At 33.6% G+C, this 26,499-nt stretch overlaps 1 protein-coding gene across 1 annotated transcript in view; it reads right to left on the bottom strand.

Annotated features, from left to right (window-relative positions):
• The window catches only part of LOC131843099 (uncharacterized), an 82,403-nt gene that overhangs the window by 13,071 nt on the left and 42,833 nt on the right, over positions 1-26,499 (bottom strand). Inside the window, exons 3-11 of the mRNA XM_059191694.1 lie at positions 19,202-19,319; positions 18,265-18,395; positions 15,094-15,186; positions 13,213-13,369; positions 7,714-7,825; positions 4,578-4,992; positions 3,982-4,112; positions 2,421-2,629; positions 1,462-1,599 (exon numbers count right to left, since the gene is read on the bottom strand). Of these exons, the coding sequence (XP_059047677.1) occupies positions 1,462-1,599; positions 2,421-2,629; positions 3,982-4,112; positions 4,578-4,992; positions 7,714-7,825; positions 13,213-13,369; positions 15,094-15,186; positions 18,265-18,395; positions 19,202-19,319 (1,504 nt within the window). The remainder of the gene's footprint in view (positions 1-1,461; positions 1,600-2,420; positions 2,630-3,981; positions 4,113-4,577; positions 4,993-7,713; positions 7,826-13,212; positions 13,370-15,093; positions 15,187-18,264; positions 18,396-19,201; positions 19,320-26,499) is intronic.

The raw sequence follows: 26,499 nt of genomic DNA, 5'->3' as shown, positions 1-26,499 counted from the left end.
AAACTGTATACAGTAAAAAATAATAATTGGCAGATGAATATCATATGATTTTTTAACAATAAACAATTCTGAAAACTATAACATGATATAACAAGATGTTTAGGGTAATGTAAGTTTATTATTTTTAGACGTACTTTTTTATGTTTAAGAGATAGATTATTATATAGACTATCTTTTGTCATGCACTGACTTTTGCTTATCATTTTAGTCTTAGATATATTTACTAGAAAATTTTCTATACATATAAGCATAATAAAAAATTTACATATGCCACCGCCAGTGGACCTAAGTTAGGTTACAGCACTACAGTTAAGAAACATTATTATCATTACGTTCGTAGGCCGTTGGTAAATATATTATTATGGCAATAAAGAATAAATAGGAATAAAAGATATTTATTTGGTAGTAGATTATTATAGTAGATTATTACTAATATGTAAAATAAAATTTACTCTGGCAACCCCTACACTCCATACCACTTCTATACCACAGTACTGATTAAATTTAATAATGTAATGAGCAATCATACAATATTTTATTTTTGATTTCATAAATACACGAATGCTCATTAAATTATAGGTCTCATTACAAGAAGAAAGAGCAAGATACTTGCGTGGTGTTCTTTTAAATAATAGTTGTAACTTTACTTTTTAATGTTAAAATATGTGTTTTTTTATTTTAATTGGGTCAACAAACAGTAATACAATGTCAATTATTTAATTAATATTATCTCTTATTGTACCACCAATACCGTTAACCATTTTTTTTATTTATTACAAACATCAAATATAATTTTGTTTAAAAAAAATCAAATTGAATGAATATTTTTATTAATGTAGGTCTATTACAGACTCTTATGATATGTCAAATCTACCGTCAGTTCGGAATGGTTTCGAGATGAGAAGAACTGACAAAAAACTCAGCGCTTATTCTTTTCAAATAAGCTTGTATATGTTTACAAAAATAGAGATTCATTCATACATATTATGATATATATATTATATCTTTCTTTATGGATTATTTGTGTACAATTTTTAAACAATCTTAACGCCATTGCTATGGCCAAACACATGATACTATGTTTTAATTGTCTTTAATAATTACTAAAATTTTCCTTTGTTCAAAGTTCCTTTGGTCATACTACGTGTTCAAACACATCCAAACTATCTTGAACCGTATCTTCTATTTAGTAGCAGGGTAATAGGGGTCTTGTTATACTGGTTTATCGAAATTTAAAAGAATCAGAATTTAATATTTTTATGTAAATAAAATATAGTTCAAACACATCCACACTATGTTGAACCGTATCTTCTATTTAGTAGCAGGGTCTTGTTATACTGGTTTTTTTAAATTTAAAATAATCAGAATTGAATTAAAATTTTTATTAAAATAAAATGTAGTGGGATTGATCGGAGTATTTATACGTTAGCATGTAAATAGAGTAGGGAGATGTGAACTCACCGGTAGGCTTCATGGGCCTGGGATGAGGCTCGTGTCCGTTGGGAATGCTCTTGGCGGAGTGCGCAGGCGCAGGCGCAGGGTCGGCGGAGCGCGGCCGCCTCCGCGGAGACCGGAACGCATTCTCACCCACCTTCGAAGCTGAAATATGATCCACGTAACATTGTACCTTCACCTTTACATATTTTGTCAGTCATACTCGTGAACTTGTATTAGGCACATTGATTTTAGAAGAAAATGTCTAATCCATCACATTTAAAATAAGTATTCCTGTTGCTAAATAACAGTTATATGTAACGTGCAACTGTGATCAAAACAAGGTTAAATTACATTTGCTGCAATATACATTCACTGGATATCTCCATCAACGCTGCTTGTATGAACTTGTCTGCTCTACCACTGATTCCATATTTTGACTCTAATCAGTTAGTAGTAGTTGGTTGTTTGTATTCACACATTTCTACTTAAAAATGTAAAGTTACAATTCTTTAAAAGAGCAACGTATATTTCTAGTTCGTTCTTCTTGTGATGGGACAGCTTTCTGAATTAGCGGTAGATTAAAAAATAAGGATGACTTATTGAAATGTAGTTAAATATAAATTAATTTGAATAAGGGGTTTTCTATTCTATTCTATTATCTAGGAAAGCCTCGGCGGTTAACGGTTTAGCACACTGTACTTCCTATGGTCGCTTGTTCGATTCCTCGCACGGTGCAAACACTTGTATTCATGAGTATGATTGTTTGTATCGGTCTGGGTGTATCCTATGCATATTATGTATGTATTTGCAAAAAAATATATAATTTTTATATCAGTTGTCTAGTACTCATAACACAAGCTTTGCTTAGCTTGGGACTAGATGGCGTTGTTTGAATTGTCGAGGTATATTATATTGGGTTGACATTTTAGGTTGTCCTTTAATAATTTGCCATTCCATTTAGTAAAAAATAAGGGTTGAATTACCTTCCTGGGTAGCACCTTCATCAAAACTATGTCCTTGGAGCTTCTTCCGTTGTTTTTGGGGGGAAGTCTTATGGGGCGATCGTTCCTGAGCCTTCGTTTCCTGGATCTTTGCATGGATGGACTGATGAGGAGCCGAGCGGAAAGACCTGAACTTCTTAGGCGAATGATTCTTGGAGTCCTTGCCGTCTTTCTCGTCCCGGGGTAGGGCTCTGCGGAGTAGATATGGTAGATCTTAGTTGGAAATTGTTGAATTTGAATATTCTGTTTCAATTTGAACTTAAATGGGTACAGTTTTAATTATCTGATTATAGTGAACAAATATTGTAAATGTCGTAATAGGTTAGAGTGTTGTTATTTTTGGTGTAATTGTTGTTTTTTTAATTTAGGCTCATGTTTTATTAGTTTTTGTCTATTGTTATATTTTAGCAGTCGTTTTATTTATTTATTTTTCATAAGAGTGTACGTTGGTCATGTCACTATGACTACATGACAGGCGGCCTCAATGGTCTAGCGGTTTAACTCACTGCTTTGCTTCCGATGGTCGCTGGTTCGATTCCTCATACAGTGTAAATATTTGTGTGGTCTTGGTGTTTTCTATGTCTATTATTTTCTGTATTTCCAAAAAATATATCAGTTATCTAGTACCCATAACATAAGATCTGCTTAACTTGGAATTAGATGACTCTGTGTGAATTGTCTAAGGTTATTATTTTATTATTATTGTTATTGTGTTGTTGTTTTGTGATTTACTCTTGAGCTGTCGATAAATTGCCAACTGCTTAGAATATAACCTATTACTTTTCTATTTCTAATATAGCTACGTTAAATTGGTAAATTCTTCGAGAAAGTTCGTATTTGAAATATTTCCCTCATAACATTCTTAGAAAAGATATACTTGTATAGGTTTAATCTGGTTTTCTGTATATTTAAATATATCTAGTAGTAGTTTAATGTTAATGTTATACAAGCTGTTTAGTTTCCGTTTAGACAGGGCTGTGTGATATGTTCAGGGGTATTGTTTTATTTATTAAATTTCTATTAACAAACAGTGTATTTATCCATTTTCATTGTTTTGAAGTAGCATATAATTATATTCCAGTTATGATTTAAAATAAATCATAAATGTACGATAGTATTTTAAGAATAAAATAACATAATTATAAAAATAAAACACATCATATTATAGTGTATAATATAAAGCAAAAAATACATAATTATATTCGAAATGGTCGCCATTTCACTTTCAATACTTATATACTATGAGGCTGATGATTGTAACTAAACTACATACTTTGCATGTATAAAATGGCTTCTTGTGCCATACAAGCCATTCTTTGCTTTGCATCAGCCTGTTATGCTACTATCCTATGACATTAAAGAAGATTAAACAATCCGGCTCGAAGGACCAAAAAAAATTTGAAAGCCATATTTTCTTAATTACCATTTCGCTTCCAAAACCGTACCTTAAGTATAGCCTTTTAATAATTTTATTAATATTTTTTTCTGGTCCTTCGAGCGGGATTTCTAATCGACTTTAAATAATCCCGAGTGCATCACTTACTTGTGATTGGTGGAAGCGAGTGATAGGGCAGACAACGAGGACCGTCGGGACACCTGGTACCAGAGCTCGATTTGCTTATTGTAAAGCTGTGTGATGTGTTCTGGAGCCAGTTCGGTTCCCCAGCCACGGTACTGTCGAATAATGGCAATTTTGAGAATGAACGAAGCATGATCATGAGTGAATACGACTAGGATATTTGGAAAAATGGGTGGGAAAAAAAAAGTTGCATAATAATCTAAAACTGGATTAGCAAGTTCAATAACTTGACAATTGACAAGTAAGAAAATAAATTGAGGATTTTTAGGTTATAATCTGTAAATGATAGAGGCATTGTTGGGTTTTCGTTGTAAATTATAAATTCTCGAATTTGCCACTTTATTCTTCCAGTCTATGTGATGAGATACAGGTTACCTTTACAGCGATTGTTGACCGCCATCACTGGATCTCATTACATGTCTGGATTTCAATTACGTGTATAATTTCCCCCAGTCAGTTCTGTGGCTATGTATCTCAAAGACAAAGATTATTTGTCTTTCTTGCCTCGGTATTTACGTTTGTTGCTATTCTATTAGAGTTGAGTTCAATTGACCGCAGACCTTGTATTCGCCGGCGCGCTTGCGCAGGTCCAGCACCTCGCGGTACCAGGAGTCCCCTTGCGAGAGGCCCAGCGACTGCAGGCCGGCCGCGCGCAGCGTGGTGGCGTCCTCCCCCGCGCCCGCTCCCGCTCCCGCCCCCGCGCCCGCGTTCGAATTCGCTACCCCGCCCGCCCCCGTGCCTACATTCTCCCCCGCGCCACCCTGTGTCTCACCCAGCATCCTCTCGCTCGCCTCCTCATTCGTCTTCCCTTTCCCCCTGCATTTTGTAAATGTCCCTTTAGACGCCTCGTACACGTACTGAGAGAACGGTCTAAATTTCTTTTTGTACTCGCTTTTGTAACGTTTCCTATTATCTTTGGAACGATCCTCGCCGTTGGATATGAGGGCCGATAGCGCGCTACGGAACGTCGATTTTCTGCAAAATTTCATTTCAAGTCTTAGACGCTTGGATTTTCTTTACGATGATGATGCGGCAAAAGAAATAGCTCGCGCCGAGCCAGGTTAGTAAGGTAGACATGCTTCAAATAATTGTCAAGCTCGCAATGGTGAGGTTAGGATGTTGAGACGTAGAAGAGTCTAGGAACTAGACAGGCCGACCGACAAACAGTGCGGGCTCGTGCCCGGTGACTCGCTCAACTAAATTTAAAGTAGTGTCAAGAAGTGTTTGGGTGATACATCGACAATACAATCTAACAAAAACCAATATGAACGTTCACATCGACAAGTGCAGGACACATTGAAATTTGAAAAAGTATCTATTAGCGGACATTCCGAACTATTCTTGGCTAAGTCTACTCGGCCTACACACCGCCACCGTGAGGAGAAATGTAAGCAAATATCAAAAACGAAATTTAGACTTTGTTCTGCTCTAGTATATAATTGAAATTGAAATGGACGCAGAACATGTGCATGAAAGAAACTTTAAACGTTTTTAATTTTCATCAAAGGGCATCAACGGTATATAGAATTGAATCATTCATGGAATTAAACAATTAGATTTTATTAAACCAACGTTGAATGATAAGATAGTAGATGTTCACAACAATGAATTTGTAACAGTAAACAATATTATAATTACGTATACAAAATCATTTCAATGTCTACATTTGTCAACATTTTAGAATTGTAGTAATTTATTTGCGAGAGGTTGCTCATTAGCATATTAATGAATTCTGAAGTTGCATTTCAATAGAGCGTAACACTTAAGAACTTCTATCAAAGGAACATCTCGCATAATTTCAAGAGTACGAATAATTATTTCATGTCCGTATTTTATATACACATTCACCTACATATTTCATGTATGATTCGCTTCTGGATTTTTTAATTACTTTAGAGATAGTTGTTTTATAGTTTCCTTCATGGTTTGGTTAGTACACAAAGCTAGACACAGAAAAATTGAAAGCTATTAGCATTAATTCCATTCAAAATATTCTATCAAATTCAAACAGTCTTCAACCTGAAAAGTTTACGGAATCCAAAACATTATTATTTATGGAAACATTATATACAGATAACTATTATTTAGTTTTCAAAATATCTAAGTTTTTGCATATGAAGTCCGGAATTTCACGGATTTGCAACTGGCACTTTTATAAGTATGTAAAATTATTTTTAACAATTATAACAATATGTAACATATATTTGTTGTAACATTTTGTCGTGTAACATGAATGTCGATTGGGTATATTTTGGACCCCAATACCATGGTGTTAATGACATCATTTGCGAAAAAGCCGCTGCTCTTAGCTGAAGCGAAGCGTGAAATGTAGATAGATAACGCTTCAAAGTGTATCGTGATTAATTATAGACTGTTTCTAAATATTTATAAAACGATTTCTTAATTATAAAATCAGTTCTGTGTGGAGAAGATAATAAATCAAGGCATGCTTATAAAAATAAAATTGTAGAAGATAAATCGACGAAACAATCTATAATAATTTATTAACTAGAAGATTAAATATAAGAAGCATTGTATGATAAATATGATAAAGCTGAAGCTACGTTGAGTTCAGAAACTTTTTACACTGATAATAATATAATAATTATTAATACAAAACAAAAACAAAATATAGTAAATAGATTCTGAACGAAAAAAGATTAAATCGATTTAATGTCTACTTCAAACGCCGAATAGGGTCTTATAAATGTACGAAATAATTTCTAAGATGTACTTTTATTTATGGTGCTATTAAGTAAAGGAAATACAACATTTAATTGGTAATAAAACTGTTGATATTAGAAATAAAGTAGTACTTCTAAAGTAATAGCTGTTATGATGTTAATTATATACATAAGTCTGAGTACTATATATGATAGAAGCCTAATTTTCAGGACTAGATTTTTATAACAATAACCAATTGGTATTTTTTTATCATTATTGCCTACAGACGGAGAAGTAAGGTTTAAACAGACATAAATCGAAATAGATGATGTATCTACATGAATTATTACGACAAAAAGTAAAATACAGAAAGCTTAGATAGCAATCAATACCGATTCATTGAAACTATGGCACTTGTACGGTATACTTAACATATTATAATTATAATAGGTATTAACGGATGATTTGTAAAAGACAGAGATAGAACTATACATTATAGGAATGGTAGAAACAAAAGCAAATATATGTTTATTGCTTTCTTTATAGTCATTAATGCTCATGGTTTTCTACACAGATTACAAATAAGAGATGTCTTGATTAAACATTGAAAAATAGTGTTAAAAGATGTTTTATTATCTGTCAAAATTTTGAGAGTAGCTAAGGACATATGATCTGTGATTGATGTCTATGGTTAGATTTTATTTTTAGAACAATTTCTACTTTAAGATTTACTTATTTTAAATGAATATACAAGTCTGTTCAATACGTTTCATTATATAAAAATAAATAAGTATGAAAACAAGAATAAACACACAGGCTTCAAGGCTTCAAGCAAGCCTTTTGAAAAATCGTTAGTGCGAAAAAGTGATAAACAAAATGCATTTATTGTAGTCGCATCATCTTTCAATTTATGTCTGCATAAATTCAGCAGGATGACCTAAATTGATTCCTATACCTATTGATTTAGAGACCAATGGCCAATGAAATAGATTAATCGATTGATAACGGTAAAGTGAAAATTTCGCGACCCACCTTTGCACTCCCGGCTTCTGCCCGTTCCAGAGGTAATCTTCGATGTACCTCTTGTGACCATCGTCGTGGTCACCGTCTACGTGGTTCATGAGCGGCTCCGCTTCGACTGATCCTGCAATTTATTATATACTTAATGCTATTAGAATGAAGGCATCTATTCATTTGTTAAATTGATTAAAAATTGCTTTATCGTTTTTATATGACCTCAGTGGTCTAGTGGTTTAAAATACTGCCTTACTTCCAATGTTCGCGGGTTTGATTCCTTCCAGGATGCAAACATTTGTATTCATGAGGACGATTATATGGGTCTGTGAGTTTTATAAAAAAATGCATTTCCATATTTCTCTCCATTTCTAGTACCCACAAGGTAAGTGATTAGCTTGGGACTAGATGGCGTTGTGGAAGTTATCCGATATATTGTTATGAAAAAAGTATTGATTTCAGCTTAATGCCTGATTTGAATCAATTTTGGAAATGCACATGAATTTCCATAACTGTTTGTCGAGTCCGTATAATCAGTAATGCAAATTGTATATTTAGCAATACAAATACATGTTGATATTAAATCTATACATGTAAATAAAATTGGAGTGTCTGTTTGTAATAACCGTTTTTTACTACATGCATATGAATATAAATACGGTACATACACCAAATTAACATTTTTTACAATTTTTGTCTGTCTGTCTGTTTAACTGATTTTGACAGATAGAATTGGCAGATAGCTGATGTAATAAAAAGTAACTTAGGCTACTTTTATGTCAGAAAAAATTAACATATTTGTTAAATTCCACGCGGACGAAGTCGCGAGTACAGCTAGTTTCAAATAAATGTATCAAACAAAATATTAAATACTAATACTAAAGACGAATTTACCGCTAGTATAAATAGAACAGAACAAAACTTCTTTATTCAAATAAACATAAATTTAAACAGTTTTGAATAATCATACTTATTATTTCAATGTACATTACTACGTTCCGAAAGTATAAATCATAAAGAAAGATTATAATATACAATAAATAATAAACGTGGCGTATCAAATAGTTCAACGCTCAGCATATGCCGTGACTGACTATAGAATTGGAATATCTGTAAATCATAGTAATTGGTTGAAAAATACAGTCACACTAAATAATAGGCTGAACGATGGTAAGCGATTTAGACTTTCACTCGTATCTAGACTGATGATTGGAGGTCAGACTAGTCTGGTTAATATAAATTTATTGTTACGAGTTGACGATTATTTTGAACTATATTAAAGTTGTCTAGGCAATTTTTATTTCTTTCATAAATTATTTAAAATAATAATAATCTCAGGACAATTCACATAGCGCCGTCTAGACCCAAGTTAAGCTAATTAAGCTCGTGTCATGGGCACTGGATAACTGATACAAATACTATATAGATATTTTTTTTCGTAAATACATACATATTATACATAGAAAACACCCAGAGCGATACAAACAATCATACTCATGAATACAAATGTTTGTGTCATGCGAGGTATTGTACCGTCGACCATTGGAAGAAAGGCGATGTGCTACACCGCTAGACCACATAATTTCTATGTATATGTATATTATATTAACTATATTTTATGAATCTTTGAAAATATTAAGTGTTATATTCATGGTACTGGTCAGTCAGTCAGACAGTTATTTACTGAATGCAAATGAATTAAATTTCCTACATTCATACTATGTGAAATTCCAGACTGTTTTTCTTAGCGAGTAATGATTTAAAATGTAATTTTTTATTTCAAACTTAAATTTAACCAATTTTGAATAGTCATACTTATTTTCGAAACTACAATCAATCTGAAAGCTCAATCGGAAAGCTGTCTCATCACAAGAAGAACGATCTAAAAATTTGCATGTTACTTTTTAAAAGAACTTGTAACTGTATATGTTTAAGCTAAAATGTGCGAAGACAAACTACCAACTAGCACTAATTAATTAGACTCAAAATATTAAATACCCAACCAACTAGTTCAGTAACTAAATAATAGCAAATTAGTCGACGTAATAAGAGGAAACCACTCCCTACAAGCGGCACTCGTTCATGATTTTTTTTTTCGGACTACTCTAATGCTGTTGGCCCCATCTGGCCTTTACAGCTTCACCGGACGTTAGGGGGCGAGTGCAGATGGCACTCCAAACCAAGGAAGGATTCATGGAGCGGCTGAAGGCCAACTCCTGCCTGACGGATACGACTTTAGTCTGAGGGCACCACTAGCGGTTCGAACCTCGGCTCAATCCGTCGTAATATCGGACCCCGTTGAATTGGACGGGGGATCGATCGGAGGGGACTCGTTCACGAGTATGACAGATAGATTGCATCAGAAGATGAATAAAGGCTATATTTATCTCAAAAAATATATTCTTGGTACAAAAAAGATAAGTAATAGGTCAGGAAAACTAGAAGAACTCGCGGATAACATCTTACTAATATTAATAAACGCGAAAGTTTGTGAGTATTCATGGATGTTTGTTACTCTTTCATGCAAAAACTACTTTATGATCTATATATCTTATACAACAGAATAACACATAGGCTATAATTTAAAGTAATTATGAGAATTGAGCGAAATATAATGATAAATATAGAACACAGTTACCTAGTATATATCAATGGAATAATTGCAATTAATAATGGCTAGTAAAACAAACTCAATATTGTCTACTAAGCACTGTCGTGTCCAAACTGTGTCACCCCACCTTACACTTTGCTATTGTTATTTAGTATATAAGATCAATATTTTTATGTACATTATTTAGTTTATTATTTGTAATATACATCGTCTCAACCGACAACATCGTATTATTACCCCGCAATAATAAATGTCAAGTTTGATGCAGACGAAGTTGCGTGCGTCAACAAGTATAGTATACAGTGGTGCAGTTAGGTAACCAAGGGTTCTGGAGCAAATTAAAAAATGCGTTACTTACCTACATTACAGTTTTATTAAAACGCAAATATCGCTATCCGTCATATTGACAACACATTAACCACAGAAAGAATTTAGGGGAGTTCCGAAGGTATAAGTTTCGAATTTCTCTCAAGTGAGTTGACATGATTAAAGTCGGATTGTAACGTGGCATATTTATTGTTTTGTATTAGCACAGATTATTTAGAATTAGCACTAATGCCGCTTAAAAAAATATTACCTTTCACAATGCTGACGTATTATTATACATATATATGTATTACAATTATATATTAACCGAAACCTTATATATTATTTATGTACAATTTATGTATGTCTATATATTTATATATTTGTGTATGTTTATTCCTTCTTATAGTGTGACTTATTAATATTTATATAATTTTAATGTCTTCCTTTCCCTTTTTTTCTTCTCTTTTCTCGTACACGTATGTATGGCTGATCTAATGACCAAATTATCCTATAACATTTTCTAGGTTTGCTGGAAGAAATCTCTTTTTAGAGATAAGCTCGCCCTTGTACATTACTTTTATTTTATTACTGCTATTTTTTTTTCCTGTGTGTGTACAATAAAGAATAAAGAATAAAGAATTAGAAAAACCACCAAAATAACTGAAAGACAATTGCACTTGTTAACTTGTATATTGAGAAGGGCGTGTGATGAGCATGTACCCACACACAAGCACCATTCCAACCCTTGCTCGTTTCCTGCCAGCAAACATCATACGGCAATAGGCAACTCCCGTATGTGGGGCTCTGTACATCACTTCCTCCAACCTTGTACATATACATTACATTTATGTCGAAAATAAGAGAAATTTTGAAAAGTTCAGTTCGATCGAGATTTTCTGGTAAGGGTTCTAGGGCTCCCTGAGCTTGAGGGCCCCGGGACACTACCCCGCCTAGCCCCTAGGTAGCTACGCCATTGATAGTATAATATATTGTTAGGGTTCACATCGATATTGTCGAAAAATCTGATATTTTATATTAAAAGAAGGTAGTTTCATTATTACTCTGTATCGTTAAACTAGTTGCATATAACCCCCACTGATATCTTCTCTGTATAAAAGGGAGGGTTTTTGTAGGCCGCGGCATCGTATCCGTCGGGCAGGAGTTGGCCTTCAGCCGCTCCATAAGTCCTTCCGCGGGTTTGGAGTGCCATCTGCACTCGCCCCATAACGTCCGGTGAAGCTGTAAAGGCCAGCTACGGCCAACAGCATTAGAGTAGTCCGAAAAAAAAAAAAGGCCGCGGCATTCGGTCTTTGAGCACAGGATGTGCTGGTTGTATTTGAATTGTGTTAGAGACATAGTTATATAGTTGTTATTTTATTATAATACATACAATACATAGAGTTGATATTTCTAACAATATATGTTCCTTGTTAGGTAAGAGAACAATATCTACACATCGTTAGGGAAAGTAACACAGTCGAGAATATGAGTTTGCGAATTTTTAAACAAAAGCCTGCAGTATGTTTTACCACACAAAGCAGCTCCCACTTGCCGACTCAGCACGCAGAGACAAAACCTTTTTCAGTATTATGCAACATACGAAAATAGATACTTTTGTCTAGTCGTATGCTAGCGAGAAAATGGAGGATTAAAACCCAGCAGTTGGTGGATTATGTGTATACACATAAATAAAATAGAAATATCTGTTTGTAAATTCAAATAAACAGATTTTCACTAAACACATACGTATATGTGTGCAACTTACATAAAAAAATTATGTAGGTAATAAACTTTTGTCTGACTTAAGTATTAAGCTTGGCTATTTCTAGGGGAAGTAAAACATTTCATAATTTAACCCAAAAAAGCCATAGGAAAAATATTTCATCGTTCTAACTTCAAAAATGTCCGTAGAAATTTAATGTCATATATAATCAACAGCCAATAAGTTTCAAGTTATAAAAATGACGATACATCCATACAACCTTTCATCTCCCCTTTCAACGCTGTCTCTGCAATAAAAAGTAGCCTAAATCTTTTGGGTTATGGCTTATGGGTTTAGACTATCTGAATATCAAATTTCATTTAAATCTGTTCAGTAGTTTTGGCGTGAACAGACAGACAGAGTTATATTCGCATTTATAATATTAGTAGAAATTTTTAGGAAGTTTAACGGTAAAATTTTACTATTTACATGTTACTGATCATATTGAATTATCCTATACCAATTTAAGAAATAGAAATAGAAATAGAAATAATCTTTATTCAAATAAACTCATTACAAGCACTTTTGAATAGTCATATTTTGATTCTACCACTCATTCGGAATGCAGATTCATCACAAGAAGAATGAGCAAGAAACTTGTGTGTTGCTCTTTTTAATAGATGTTTTTTTTATATAAATAATTACAGTATAACAAATAAGAGGCATGCGATAATCAACATAGAAGTCGCTACGCACTCATTATTAAGAATTTTCGTCAATAGTAAACCAATATATTAATACAAAAAAATTACGTTCATAAACGGCTAAAATGTCCTACAAGAATAAATTATTTTTGATTTGATTTGATTTGATATGATTGGACTTCATCACTAACCTTCAGCGACGGCGGCCTTCTTGAGAGCCCCCATGGAGATGCTCTTCCTCGGCGCGGAGTCCGTGGTGTCTTTAGGCCACGCGAACTGATTTCGGTACTCCGTGCTCACTATATCAGGCTCCTTGGAGGCCACCACCTCTCCCAGGGCGTTGGTTGCCTTTGAAAAAGTATAACAATTTCAAAGCGAGTAATAAAAATGTTGTGTTCATAGTACGTATTCATAAAAGTGGCCAGATAGATATCAATTCTAAATTGATTATATAACAGAATGCATATAGAATTTGTAGTCAAAATAATAACCTCAGGACAATTCACACAGCGCCATCTAGACCCAAATTAAGCTAGCTGAAGCTTGTGCTATGGGTACTAGATAACTGATACAAATACATATATTAGTTTTTTTCGTAAATACATACATATTATACATAGAAAACACCCAGACCGATACAAACAATCATACTCATGAATACAAATGTTTGTGCCGTGCGAGGAGTCAAACCCACGACCATCGGATGTAAAGCGGTGTACTAGACCGCTATACCATTGAGGTCGTTAAAATGTAATAACTATATACTAGTTTATCTATAAAAATGTAAACTAAAATGTCGCTTCATACAGAACTACCGACGCGTCCCGGCTTCGCACAGATGTATTACAAAAGTTTGAATTTCTCGGCTTGTTCTATACTATAACATACATATAAACTATAGGTTTAAGGTTTTTATAACGTTTATATAATACGTTAAGATACAGACAGCGACAGCGACTGAAGCGTCAGTTTGATAAACATTGTTTTATGTTACGTATAGATATATGTCGATGTTGGGTTATTATATTATGTGGAATAAGTTATTGATCATATGCTATTGACATATAATCACTAAATAATAATATAGGTAATATAATTTCTACAATTGTATAATATATGTATATGCTATCTAAAAAACAGAATTATGTAATTATTTACAGATAAATTTTTGCATGTCTTCATATAAAGCGGATTGTATGGTACTATATGTACCTACTTTATAAGCTCTGTGCACACCACATTCCTCGCAAAATAAACAATTTCATTTTATTTTATTTAATTTCAGTTCATTTAATTTAATTTAATTTTATGTCGCACTGGTGTCTTACGCGCGTTTAAGACTGCTTGTCCCAATCCTTTCTTCATATAAAACGTTCTACTACGAACATTTTCTAGAATAACTATTTGGATGATATTGGTCACTAGGTTTTGAGAGCGATATATGAAGTTACTGCTGAAATTTCCGGAATGGCAACACTGAATGCCCCACAGTTCAGGCGTCACTTGACAACGTGATGATATGTTTTTTTCATTGAGGGTGTTTGTGACATAACTTTGTGTGTAACAATATATATATTTAATAATGATTTATATATATATATATATATATATATACACATTTTTATTATTTATATATAAATAATAAAAATGAATTATTTTAGATTAGGTATATATTTAATATAGGTACGTGAACTGCCATTCTTACACTACTATGAAATCAATGACAATTATAGAGTAAATAGACAATTAAAAAGTTATGTCATAAACAGAGGGGTTTGTGTTTTAGACCTACACTACGACCTGCAGAGATCTATTGTACTCACCCACACTCAAAGTTTCGTCCTAGACCCATCAGAAACAAGAATTAAAGAATATTCCTTAGGAGCGATGGTTTTTACCTCCTCAGGATATAATGTACTTTCGAAAGAAGCAATATTTTTATAGCATTGAAATGCTTAAACGAAACGACATGATGATGTGATGCTGTCCGTGTATTAACGACGGTTATCACTTAACATAAGGTGTGCCGTCGTTTGTTTGCCCAGTAACATATAAAAAAAAGAAGTAAATACCTTCGGCTCCACGGTGTCGGTCCACCGCGGTTGCCGAGGTCCCTCTGACTTGCTGCGCCGGCCCGCGCGGTCCGCGTCATTCCTCTGAGTACTCTGTTGACATATACCACAGAGCAATTATTTTTAGCTAAAGCTTATGTTATGGGTCCTAGACAACTGATACAAATACATAGATAATTTTTTTTTTTCTTTTTTTTTTTTTTCGTAAATAAACATATTATACAATTAATCATGAATACAAATGTTTGTGCCGTGCGAGGAATCGAACCCGCGACCATCGGTCGTAAAGCGGTGTGCTTGACCGCTAGACCACCGAGGTCGTCACAAATTAGCACTTTGTATTCTGCAATTGAGACATAATAATCCTATTAACTTATGTTTTTTTTGTTTTGATTAAACAATTAATCGAGGGGAAAGGGTTGTTAGTAATGTGGATTAATGACCTTATAGAAAACCATGTCGTGTCAGACATGGTTCTGATGATGGTTTTCTAGCGATAGGCTAACTGACCTGACCTCATGTTCATCTTATCATCTTTCATTAGTGCCCTGCCAGCGTAAACCGTTAGCCCAAAGCACCATTCTTTCACCATCCATTAAAAATAACCTATATCTTTATTTTAATACAAAAAGTTTGGTTACACTACTTTGATGTGTAGCTAAGGGGGCGGAATCTCAGAAACCATTATGTTATGGTATTAATTTCACATGCCAGCATTTGTTCCTATAAATGTGATATTGACCTTGACCTTTACGTTTCATTGAATGAAAGGTAAATTCGTGAAAGTTTTCACCTAATGGATATTGAGCGGTAAATTTGTTTTCGTGTAAACAAAATAAATAAATGGGTAATTAATTTCCCCTTTTCCATTTGGTGACGGGGCAAGGGTCTGTAAATGGTATAAAATAATTATATTCGTCTGTTTGTTTATTGCATTCGGTCGATAGGTGATATAAGTTAGTAGCTTACGCGATATAGAAGCTGAACATCTTAGTCACATTATAACTTAACTAGATGACCCGCGTAACTTCGTCTGCATCACACTTACTCAATTTACGTTATATCTTTTTAAATGATAGCCTATGTGTTATTCTGATATACAAGCTATATTACTGTGAAGTGTTATCAAAATCCGTTCAGTAGTTTTTGCGTGAAAGAGTAACAAACATCCATCTATACTCACGAACTTTCGCGTTTATAATATTATTAAGATGTTCATGATAGCGATCTTGATGGTGTTCCATTAATTGGGCCATCCTTGTTCGCCATTCAAAAGTTACTTCTTTGTTTGTTTACAATAAAATGTAATATAAGAAGGGAATACAATGAAGTTATTCATAAAATCAGTACATAAATTATTATCGAATAAACTTATTATTTATTTTATTAATTAAAATACAATGCACAAATATATAACTAAAAGTGCATGTGATGGTAGTGCTTAACACTTGAAGTATTTTCTCCCAGTCAACCATAGAGCAGACAGAGATTATGTGGGCATTATCAATGCCCAAATTAAAATGTAAAATAAAAAATATTTTTAAATCTGATTAAATATACATACATATTTAAATGAAATTTGGTACTATGATGGTCTAGACTAGATAGCCTAGCCTACTAGACCCTGAGAAATGACATAGAGTAATTTTTAAAGCGAAAAAAAGGGTTCTAAAGGGTTGTAAAGGGAGATGAAAGGTTGTATGGAAGTATCGTCATTTTTTAAGCTAGAAACTTGAAACTTATTTAGGCTGTTGTTTAGATATAAATAAATATTACATCTTTTTGTAAAAAAATATCCTTAACGGGGTAAAATAAAATAAGGGAATGAAAGTTTGTATGGAAATTCGTCATATTTGAAACTAGTACGATGAAACTGTTTTCTTTGGATTTTTTGGGATAGAATATTAAATATTCTCTCTTGTTTTGGACAAAGTTAATTCACGCGGATGAAATCGCGGGCGCTAAGCCCGTAGTATTATTTAAATTTGGTATAAAAGGTATTAGACTAGTTCCGAGAAAGATATTTTAGGAATATAGAATTTGGAAATGTGAAAAGGGGAATTTGGAAGCGCTGGATTTAATGTTAAAGGATTATGTTAGTAATTTTGAATTTGAAAGTGGGAAATGAGAATTTGAAAGCGCTGGATATATAATAATATTAAGGGATAGCTTGTGTTGTTGAAATTAATCTATGCATATAAATAAAATACTACATGCATATGAATATAAATATGTTAGTAATTTTGAATTTGAAAATAACATTTTTGTTTCTGTTAAAGTTTGTTCCGTAATTTTGAAAAAGCTGGACCTGATTTTTGACGGGTTCTTTATGTTAAAGGATTATGTTAGTAATTTTGAATTTGAAAGGAGGCCCTATGAGAAGTTGGAAGCGCTGGATTTATAATAATATCAAATAACTTGTGTTGTTGAGACTAATCTATACATATAAATAAAATTGGAGTGTCTGTTTGTAATATTGAAATAACCATATGCATATGAATATAAATACGGTACATACACCAAAAAATAACTTTTTACATTTTTTGTCTGTCTGTCTATCTGTTTATCATCCACTGGTCTCTGCAGCGTAAACAGAATTTGACGGGGTGCATAAATCCATTATCATCCATAAAAAAATACCCTGGCCCTGTCGAATGCGGATGTCTGTTGTGGCCAGTAAATCATTAGCGCAGGCGGGTGTATCATTACATTGTCATCATTAAAAAACAATGTGTTGTTTAAAGGTGAAATTATAGACGGGTAAACTTATACCCTAGCCATGTCGAATCGGATGTCTGTCTCAAATCGTTAGCGCAGGCGGGTGTATCATTACATTGTCATCATTAAAAAACATTGTGTTGTTTAAAGTTATAAGTTATAGATAAGGAATAAAGTTATACCCTAGCCCTGTCGAATGCGGATGTCTGTTGTGGCCAGTAAATCGTTAGCGCAGGCGGGTGTATCATTACATTGTCATCATTAAAAACCTTGTGTTGTTTAAAGTTATAAGTTATAGATAAGGTATAAAGTTATACCCTAGCCCTGTCGAATGCGGATGTCTGTTGTGGCCAGTAAATCGTTAGCGCAGGCGGGTGTATCATTACATTGTCATCATTAAAAAACCTTGTGTTGTTTAAAGTTATAAGTTATAGATAAGGTATAAAGTTATACCCTAGCCCTGTCGAATGCGGATGTCTGTTGTGGGCGGATGTCGTCAGCTGGGGCGGGGTCGAACAGCTCGTTCGTTTTATACGCAACCCCGGGGTACTTCTTGCGACGGGGCATCGCCGGCTCCATTGGTCCTGAACATAATAATAATAATCAGGGCAAATTCACACAGAGAAGAACAATAACTGACAAGAAAGCAAATTATATAAGCGACCTCGGTGGTCTAGCGGTCTAGCAAACCGCTTTACGTCTGATGGTCGCGGGTTCGATTCCACTTAGGGTGAAAACATTTGTATTCATAAGTATGTGGTATATATTATCTAAATTATAGTGTACTACTGTTAACTTGGATGTTAGAAGGACAAGACACTTATGTAGCGAACTCCTTGGTAGGTTTTTATATTGTTTTGAATTTTATAATCATATTATTTTGACATATTCTTTTTGTTACATTCTTTTATATGTAGTCGTATTATATTTTATTTTATCTCCGTATTTTCCTTATTAAAACCCTCAGCACCTCTCACTCATCAGACACACTAGGTACCTTTGCTACGGCTTTACTTCTGTCTTACTTCTTTATTATATTGACGGTGAACATAAACTATGAATAACAATGTACCCACATATATGCCAGTATCATTGTTTGTATCGGTCTGTGTTTTCTATGTGTTAGAATTCAGATCATTATTGTAGAAAAAATACAATATTTAAAAAAATATATTAAAGAAGGTAGTTTGTTTTTAGTACTAATGAAGTACCCAATGTGTTAATGCATTCTAATAGGGCCTTTTAAACCTACACCCGTGTCACAAGTCACAGGCGCTACTTGGGGATTCCCTTGCGGTAGCCGGTTTCAAAGCCTCAGTCGTCCCCCATAATTGGTTCTTCTTACATATGTATAAGTTATTTTTATTAGATATGGTGAGTAAGAGCTGACCTCGCTGTATGGGCAGCGCGTTGGGCGGCGTGGGTGCCGGCTGCTTCACCACGCCCTGCTGCTGCTGCTGTTCTTTGTACTCGTGCCATCTGTACGTGCTGCGGTACTCGGAGTGCAGCTGGAACAAAATACAGCACCGTCAGTATATGGAAACACCGATAACAAACCAACCAAATGAGAGAGTTCGCGAGTAACGTAACATTTATATTAAATCTGTAAAACGCTGATTTGCCGTTGTTTCAAAATAAACTTCAAAGTCAGGGGAAATAAAACACTTTATTTCATGATAAAAGGATCACAATTATGACAATAAGAAATTACAGGTAGATAGGTAAAAAGCCTATTAATTTTTTTTTCGGACTACTCTAATGCTGTTGGCCGCAGCTAGCCTTTACAACTTTACCAGACGATAGGGGGCGAGTGCAGATGACACTCCAAACCCGCGGAAGAACTTATAGAGCGGCTTAAGGCCAACTACCGCCTGACGGATAACACTTTAGTCTGAGGGCACCTCTAGCGGTTCGAACCTCTGCTCAGGTCGTAGTAATTTCGATGCTCGTTTGAATTGAAAGGGGGATTGATCGGACCCCTCCGATCGATCCCTCTTTCAATTAAAACGTGTCTATAATGAATAAACTGTTACAACTTATAGGTATCTAAAAACGAAACCATATCGCGTTGTAGCAATTATAGTTGTAATTAGATGTGCTAGTTACAACTATATAAACTAAAATTACAAAAGATTTAACAATGTTCTTATGGCAAATGTGGTTTCTCGTAACGCACGACTTCTGAGATACATTCGTTCAAACATGAAATGGTGTGACAACACCTATTTTAGTTATAGGTTCAGTTACTAAAAATGTAGTATTTTATTATAACAATTTACAGTTAAAAATCCTTTGTTTATTTATGCCCGCACCATAATAAGGAAAGAAGGATGGAAAGATAAAGTAAGAAATGAAAAAGTATTGCACAGGATGAAAGATAAAAGGCAGATATTGAATGCTATACAAAATAGACGAGGAAAAATGTTAGGACAATTGATACGGTACGATGAATATATGAAAGTAATTATGGAGAGAAAGATAGAAGGAAAGAGAGGGAGACCAAGACCAAGGCACAGCTACATAAAGCAAATGAAAGACAGTATGCACAATGCACCTCTTTGTTTATTATTTATGTATTTTGTCTATTATTTTATATAGAAAAATATATAGGACATTGTCATTCTTGTTCTACTAACTATTATACTGTTGTATATAATAATATATTATTGCTTCCTAAAACCCGTGTTTGCATAATTATATCTACCAGCCCCATATACATACAGTCCTTCGTTCACAGACAGAATTGGAGTCGTGTCGTATCAACATTTAAAGAGTATGATGAAAGATCGTAGAAAGTGGCAAGAGCTCCACCGATAAGAGCGTCGCTCTTAAAGTATGAATGAAATGAAAAAATATCTTAAGTTTTTTTGTACTACGTAAGCAGACAAGCATACGGCCCATGTGATAATAAACGGTTACCGTAGCCTATAGACGCCTGAAACACTATGAGTGTCATAGTGCGTCATGTGCGCAAACGTCTGTTTATAATAAAACAAATAACATCATCATAGATAATTCATAATAGGCTGTACACATAACATACATACAACTTCATATTATAACATTTTAATGGAAATAAATGTCAATCAATACTGATGTTGATGATAAACATTCGGCACACGTGGACGGAATTAAATCGACAATCGATTAATAAATAATTCAAAACACGACAAACGGACAGTAGGCCGGCGAGGCGGGGTGACCGACTTTAAGTGACAGTTTACTTGTACACTATATACGATAGTTTCTATATACAGAAACAGAAATAGAAATAATCTTTAATTATAAACTCAATATAAGCACTTCTGAATAGTCATATGTTTTATTCTACACTCATTCGTAGCGCAGACTCATCACAAGAAAAATGAGTAAGAAAGTCTACACTACTAGTACACAATTGTTATTTATGTCTTAATCGTTTATACAAACTAGTGTTCGTGCGTTAGATATTATTATTATTATTATTATTATACAAGATTATCTATACATATAAATAAAATTGTAGTGTCTGTTTGTAATATTGAAATAACAGTTTTTACTACATGCATGTGAATATAAATACTGTACTATACTACTCCTTTATATAAACTGCATAGTCATATTTTTTTTATTCAACTACTCATTCGGAGCGCAGACTCATCACAAGAAGAATGAATGAGTAAGAAACTTCACACTACACAATTATTTATGTCTTAATTCGTTTAATACAAACTAGTGTTCGCCCAACGTATATATTATGTATAATTTAAAAAAAAAATAGCATTCTAACGTGATAAACACGAAAGTTTGTTAGTACGGATGTTTGTTACTCTTTCACGCAAAAACTACTGAACAGATTTTGATGAAATTTTACAGTAACATAGCTTATACATCAGAATAACATGTATATCGGTTACATTTTATTTAAATTTATATATTGCGTTACTTCCCTTGAGAGACTCAAACAGCATGCAATGTCGGATGTGTACCTATTTTGGTATTTGGCTGACCATTTTACCAAAAATTGCAAAAAAATAAAATAAAATTTTCACTATAACCTCACAATGTCTTTGCAATCTTCTAAACAAAACAATGAGCTGATAAATGACAATCAAGTATTGACATGCGCAGAAACGACATTGCTTTCCGGTACCAATAATTAATGCGTGTGAAACCGCGGTCACAGCTAGTTATATAATAAATATCTTTATTATTATTACTAAGTACAATTAGTATAGTTTGGGAATATTTGGCCTGTTTGGTGAAGAGTAGTAAACTCCGACCTTCTGCTCTAATCACTATGACTGATTTCCTCTTATTAATTGTTTAACCAGTTGTTGTGTATTCAATATTTTTTCTATTTGATTATTTAATTGAATTAGTGCTAATCGGTAGTTTGTATACACACACTTAAACTTAAATTGTAAAGTAAGAATAAAATTATTTAAAAGAGCAACACTCAAGTTTCTGAGAAAGCTTTCCGAATGGACGATAGATTAAAAAAAATGTTATGACTATTCAAAAGTTCTTCAATGTAAGTTTATTTGTATAAATGAATTTCTATTACTATTTCTGATCTTAAAATTACACTTGACTTTCTAATTAACATGATGTAATAAACCCTTTACGTACATTATACATTGAAATGACGAATTGTTCACGCTCGCGCGGTGTATAACGAGACATTTCCTGTATAAAATTAATGTTACAGCGATATTACACGTATGTAATTTATATAACTCTGAGTACGTTATGGTAGCAATTATTTAATTAGTATAATAAACTTTATTATAACACATGCAGGTGTATATTTTATTCAAATTCAAATCTTTATACATGTAGGTCTATTACAGACTCTTATGGTGTGTCAAATCTACCGTCAGATCGGAATGATTTCGAGATGAGAAGAACTGACAAGAAACTCAGCTCGTATTCTCAATTAATTAGTATTATAAACTTTAATATTAGACATACAGACATAGAGATACATTACAGTTAATAATATACTAATATTATAAAGCTGAAGAGTTTGTTTGTTTGATTCCTTGAACGCGCTAATCTTAGTAACTACTGGTTCGAATTGAAAAATTATTTTTATGTTGGAGACTCCTTTTTTCGAGGAAGGCTTTAAGCTATATAACATTACGCTACGACCAATAAGAGCGGAGCTGTAATGAAAAATATTGCAAAAGGTTGGGAAATGAAATGCAGACGAAGCTGCGCGGTCCACCTAGTTATAAATAATGTCAGAACAATTCACACAGCATCATCTAGACCCAAGTTAAGCTAGCTAAAGCTTGTGTTATGGGTACTAGATAATTTGATACAAATTCATAGATATTTTTTTTCGTCAATACATACATATTATACATAGAAAACACCCAGACCGATACAAATAATCATACTTACGAATACAAATGTTTGTGCGAGGAATCGAACCCGCGACCATTTTTGACATGTATTGTATAATATTACAATAGATGTCAAAATATTGTTACTGGAGCGATATAATTTTGCATAAATATATTATACAATTAATGGCATGTCGACATGTTGAACCAATAACCTGGTTTTTGTTAAATTACCCGTAACAATACAGTAATTGATATATTACACGTATACGTGATGTGTGAATTATTTGCTATTAACCGAATAAATAAAATGGAGGATTTTTCAAAACGATATCATCTCAGCGTCATCATCATCACCTCACCATATATATATAACGTACAGGATACAGAAGCCGATAGTACTGCTGAATCTTCTATCTAATTTTTACCCAATGCATTCTACAATTCATTCTCATTCAAGTTTCTTGCTCATTCTTCTTGTGATGAATCTGCATTCCGAATAATAATAATAATAATAATAATCTCAGGATAATTCACACAGCACCATCTAGACCCAAGTTAAGCTAGCTAAAGTTTGTGTTATGGGTACTAGATAACTGATACATATACATAGATATATATTTTTTTGTTGTAAATAAATACATATAGAATACACCCAGACCGATACAAACAATCATACTCATGAATACAAATGTTTGTGCTGTGCGTTGAATCGAACCCGCGACCATCGGTCGTAAAGCGGTGTGCTAGACCGCTAGACCACCGAGGTCGTCAAGTGGTATGGCTATTCAAAAGTGCCTGTAATGAGTATAAAGATTATTTCTATTTCTATTTCTTAGAAACAATAGTCGTCAAACCGTCTTTTTCCTTTTTCCGACTTTTTTACAGTTTGGATTAAATATTAATTATTTATGATTTTTTAAGGCGATTCTACATAATCTCAGGTACGTATTATTTCTACAATATATTATAAATAGTATTGTATACATTTAAAAGATATACAATATTATTCTTTAAAATAAAAAGCAACCTATTAACCATTTATATAAACTTGCGCACTATTTATGATATTATAAATGAAACCAAATATTTTATCGATAAAAATTATCGTATCACTCACATCCCTGCCTCGGAGGCGGATAGTTTGCCGACTGCAAATCTCCAATTTCGCCCTCAATAAACTAACCCTAACGTAACATGTAGAAAGAAATGCTACCTTATCCGTATAGTAATAGTGGAGGAATCTCAATGGAAGTGTTGGAGTCGATTGCTTGTGAAGATGATTTTGTCCGCCGCCGTAAAAATGGTTTGCGCTTTCTTTTGTAGTTTATTCTGTGTTAGCATACCAAGTAGCATTTGAGGGAAAATGGGCTGGAAATATTAAAAAATATAGCTTATATAGATATATTTTTTAATCTTTTCATATACAAAAAGCAGCACAAGACCGATCGTCGTGGAAACCTTTGGGGGAGGCCCATGTCCAGCAGTGGACGTCTTCCGGGCTGCGATGATGATACAAAATACACATAAAACACTTTTTTTTGTGACACTAATTCAATAGTGTATGCTGGTGTCACTGTATTCACTTTAAACTAGACTTTATTATCTTTGCAATAATGTACAATCTCATTTGAAAAGGGTTGGAGCAGATTTTCTTATCAATTCTTCTCGGCTCGAATTATATTATGAACTAACTGTACGTTTGACTCATCATAAGTGTCTTTAATAGATCTATATGACTAACTATAACGCAACATTGTTTGCGACACATTTTCCCCGTTTTTGTATTATTATTCATTGATGGTCAGCTTCTATTTTCTATTGGTACGTGCCTGCTCCTGGTTTACGCTGGCGGAGCAGTGGAGGAAGATAGGGTTAGCACCCATCGTGTCTAATTCACCAGAAATTTATCAGGATGATTTCCAGAAGGAAACGCGTAGAAGGTAACCTGATGTATACTGGTATGGTACATTGCTAGCAATGGGGCTATCAGTCCACATTACTAACAATCGCCTTCCAAATAGCATTTCCGAAAACTAACTATGTTAGTACTTCTAATGGTAATTCTGGAAACACTACATTTTCCCCGTAAACCTTCGCTCCTAAGAATATCCTTCAATTCTTGACCCTGACGGGTCTAGGCAGCAAACTTTGAAAAAGGGCGAGCACTATAGATCTATGCAGATATAACCACAGGTATAACCACCTGACAATACACCAAATTCCTCAATATATAAAAAACCTTTTAGCCGTACCATATGTAGATTGTAGTGCTATAGCTCTAAGCTAAGCACATACCAATAGCCCAAAACAATAAAAAAAACCTTCTAACGGTAACATGACACATGATATCCGAGAGACTCCATCTGCTCGGGTCAATTATTCAAACATTAGCTAATTAGAACATCTCGTGATCCAACAGATTGAGTGTCCACGTACTCTACCATAAATACTAGCTAATAGCATAATATAATTAATTGTGAAAGCTTGTATAACATTATATAATGATTTCACTCCACTCTTAAATATAATAGGGATATTAGGTATTCTATTACTCATTTTCTATATGTTCACTCTTACTAAATATACCGCATTATCATCTTTACCATTTGGATAAAGTTAGAGCATGTATTTACAAAGTATAAAATGGAGTTTCCATCGCTATCTATTTGCTTTATATCTTTTAAATTACGCAGTGGATTTTAATGCAGTTCTCAGCAATAGATAGAGTGGTTTAAGGAGAAGGTTTGTGTAATACATGCGTGTTATAGTACAGAATAAGTCTGGTAATTTAAAGATTTGAAATGCAATCGTGCGAAGCCGGGACGGGTCGTTAGTATAGTATATAAAGTAGAAGCATTAGTAATAAATACTAGGATAATGTATAGGTAATAAGGTATATGAATTTTGTCTGAAAAGTTCACCTTTGCTCACATTGTCTCTAAATTATATTGTCAATGATCTGTGGAATAAAGAATATATATAAAAAAATATCATCTCCTATGGTATGTAAGCAGGTATAGCGCGTCATACATATATATGTCATTTTATAGACATATATTAAAAAAAAAGTTTATATACATGTCAGTTCTTCAGTGCTACAATTTTACGAACAGAACAAAAAATAAAATAGCATTCATACATGTTTTATATGGAATTACATAAATAAATAAACTCGTTGTTTTAATTTAAAAACTAAAAGCAACGAAAAAGCACACAGTCGCCATTAGCAATCTCTACGACACTCGACTGTGAGATGTCTAGAGTGCTCTAGCCAGGGTAATGTAACACAACGTTCCTGTTGACCCATTTCTGAGATAAAGTACTATCGCGTGAAATATGATTTTTTGCGGTTATT

This window comes from Achroia grisella, unplaced genomic scaffold, assembly GCF_030625045.1.
Source record: "Achroia grisella isolate CSIRO2021 unplaced genomic scaffold, CSIRO_AGI_Agris_v1 utg2786, whole genome shotgun sequence".
NCBI lineage: Eukaryota > Metazoa > Arthropoda > Insecta > Lepidoptera > Pyralidae > Achroia > Achroia grisella.
The sequence above is the reverse complement of the archived record's forward strand: the minus strand, read 5'-3'. Positions and strand labels throughout refer to the sequence as shown.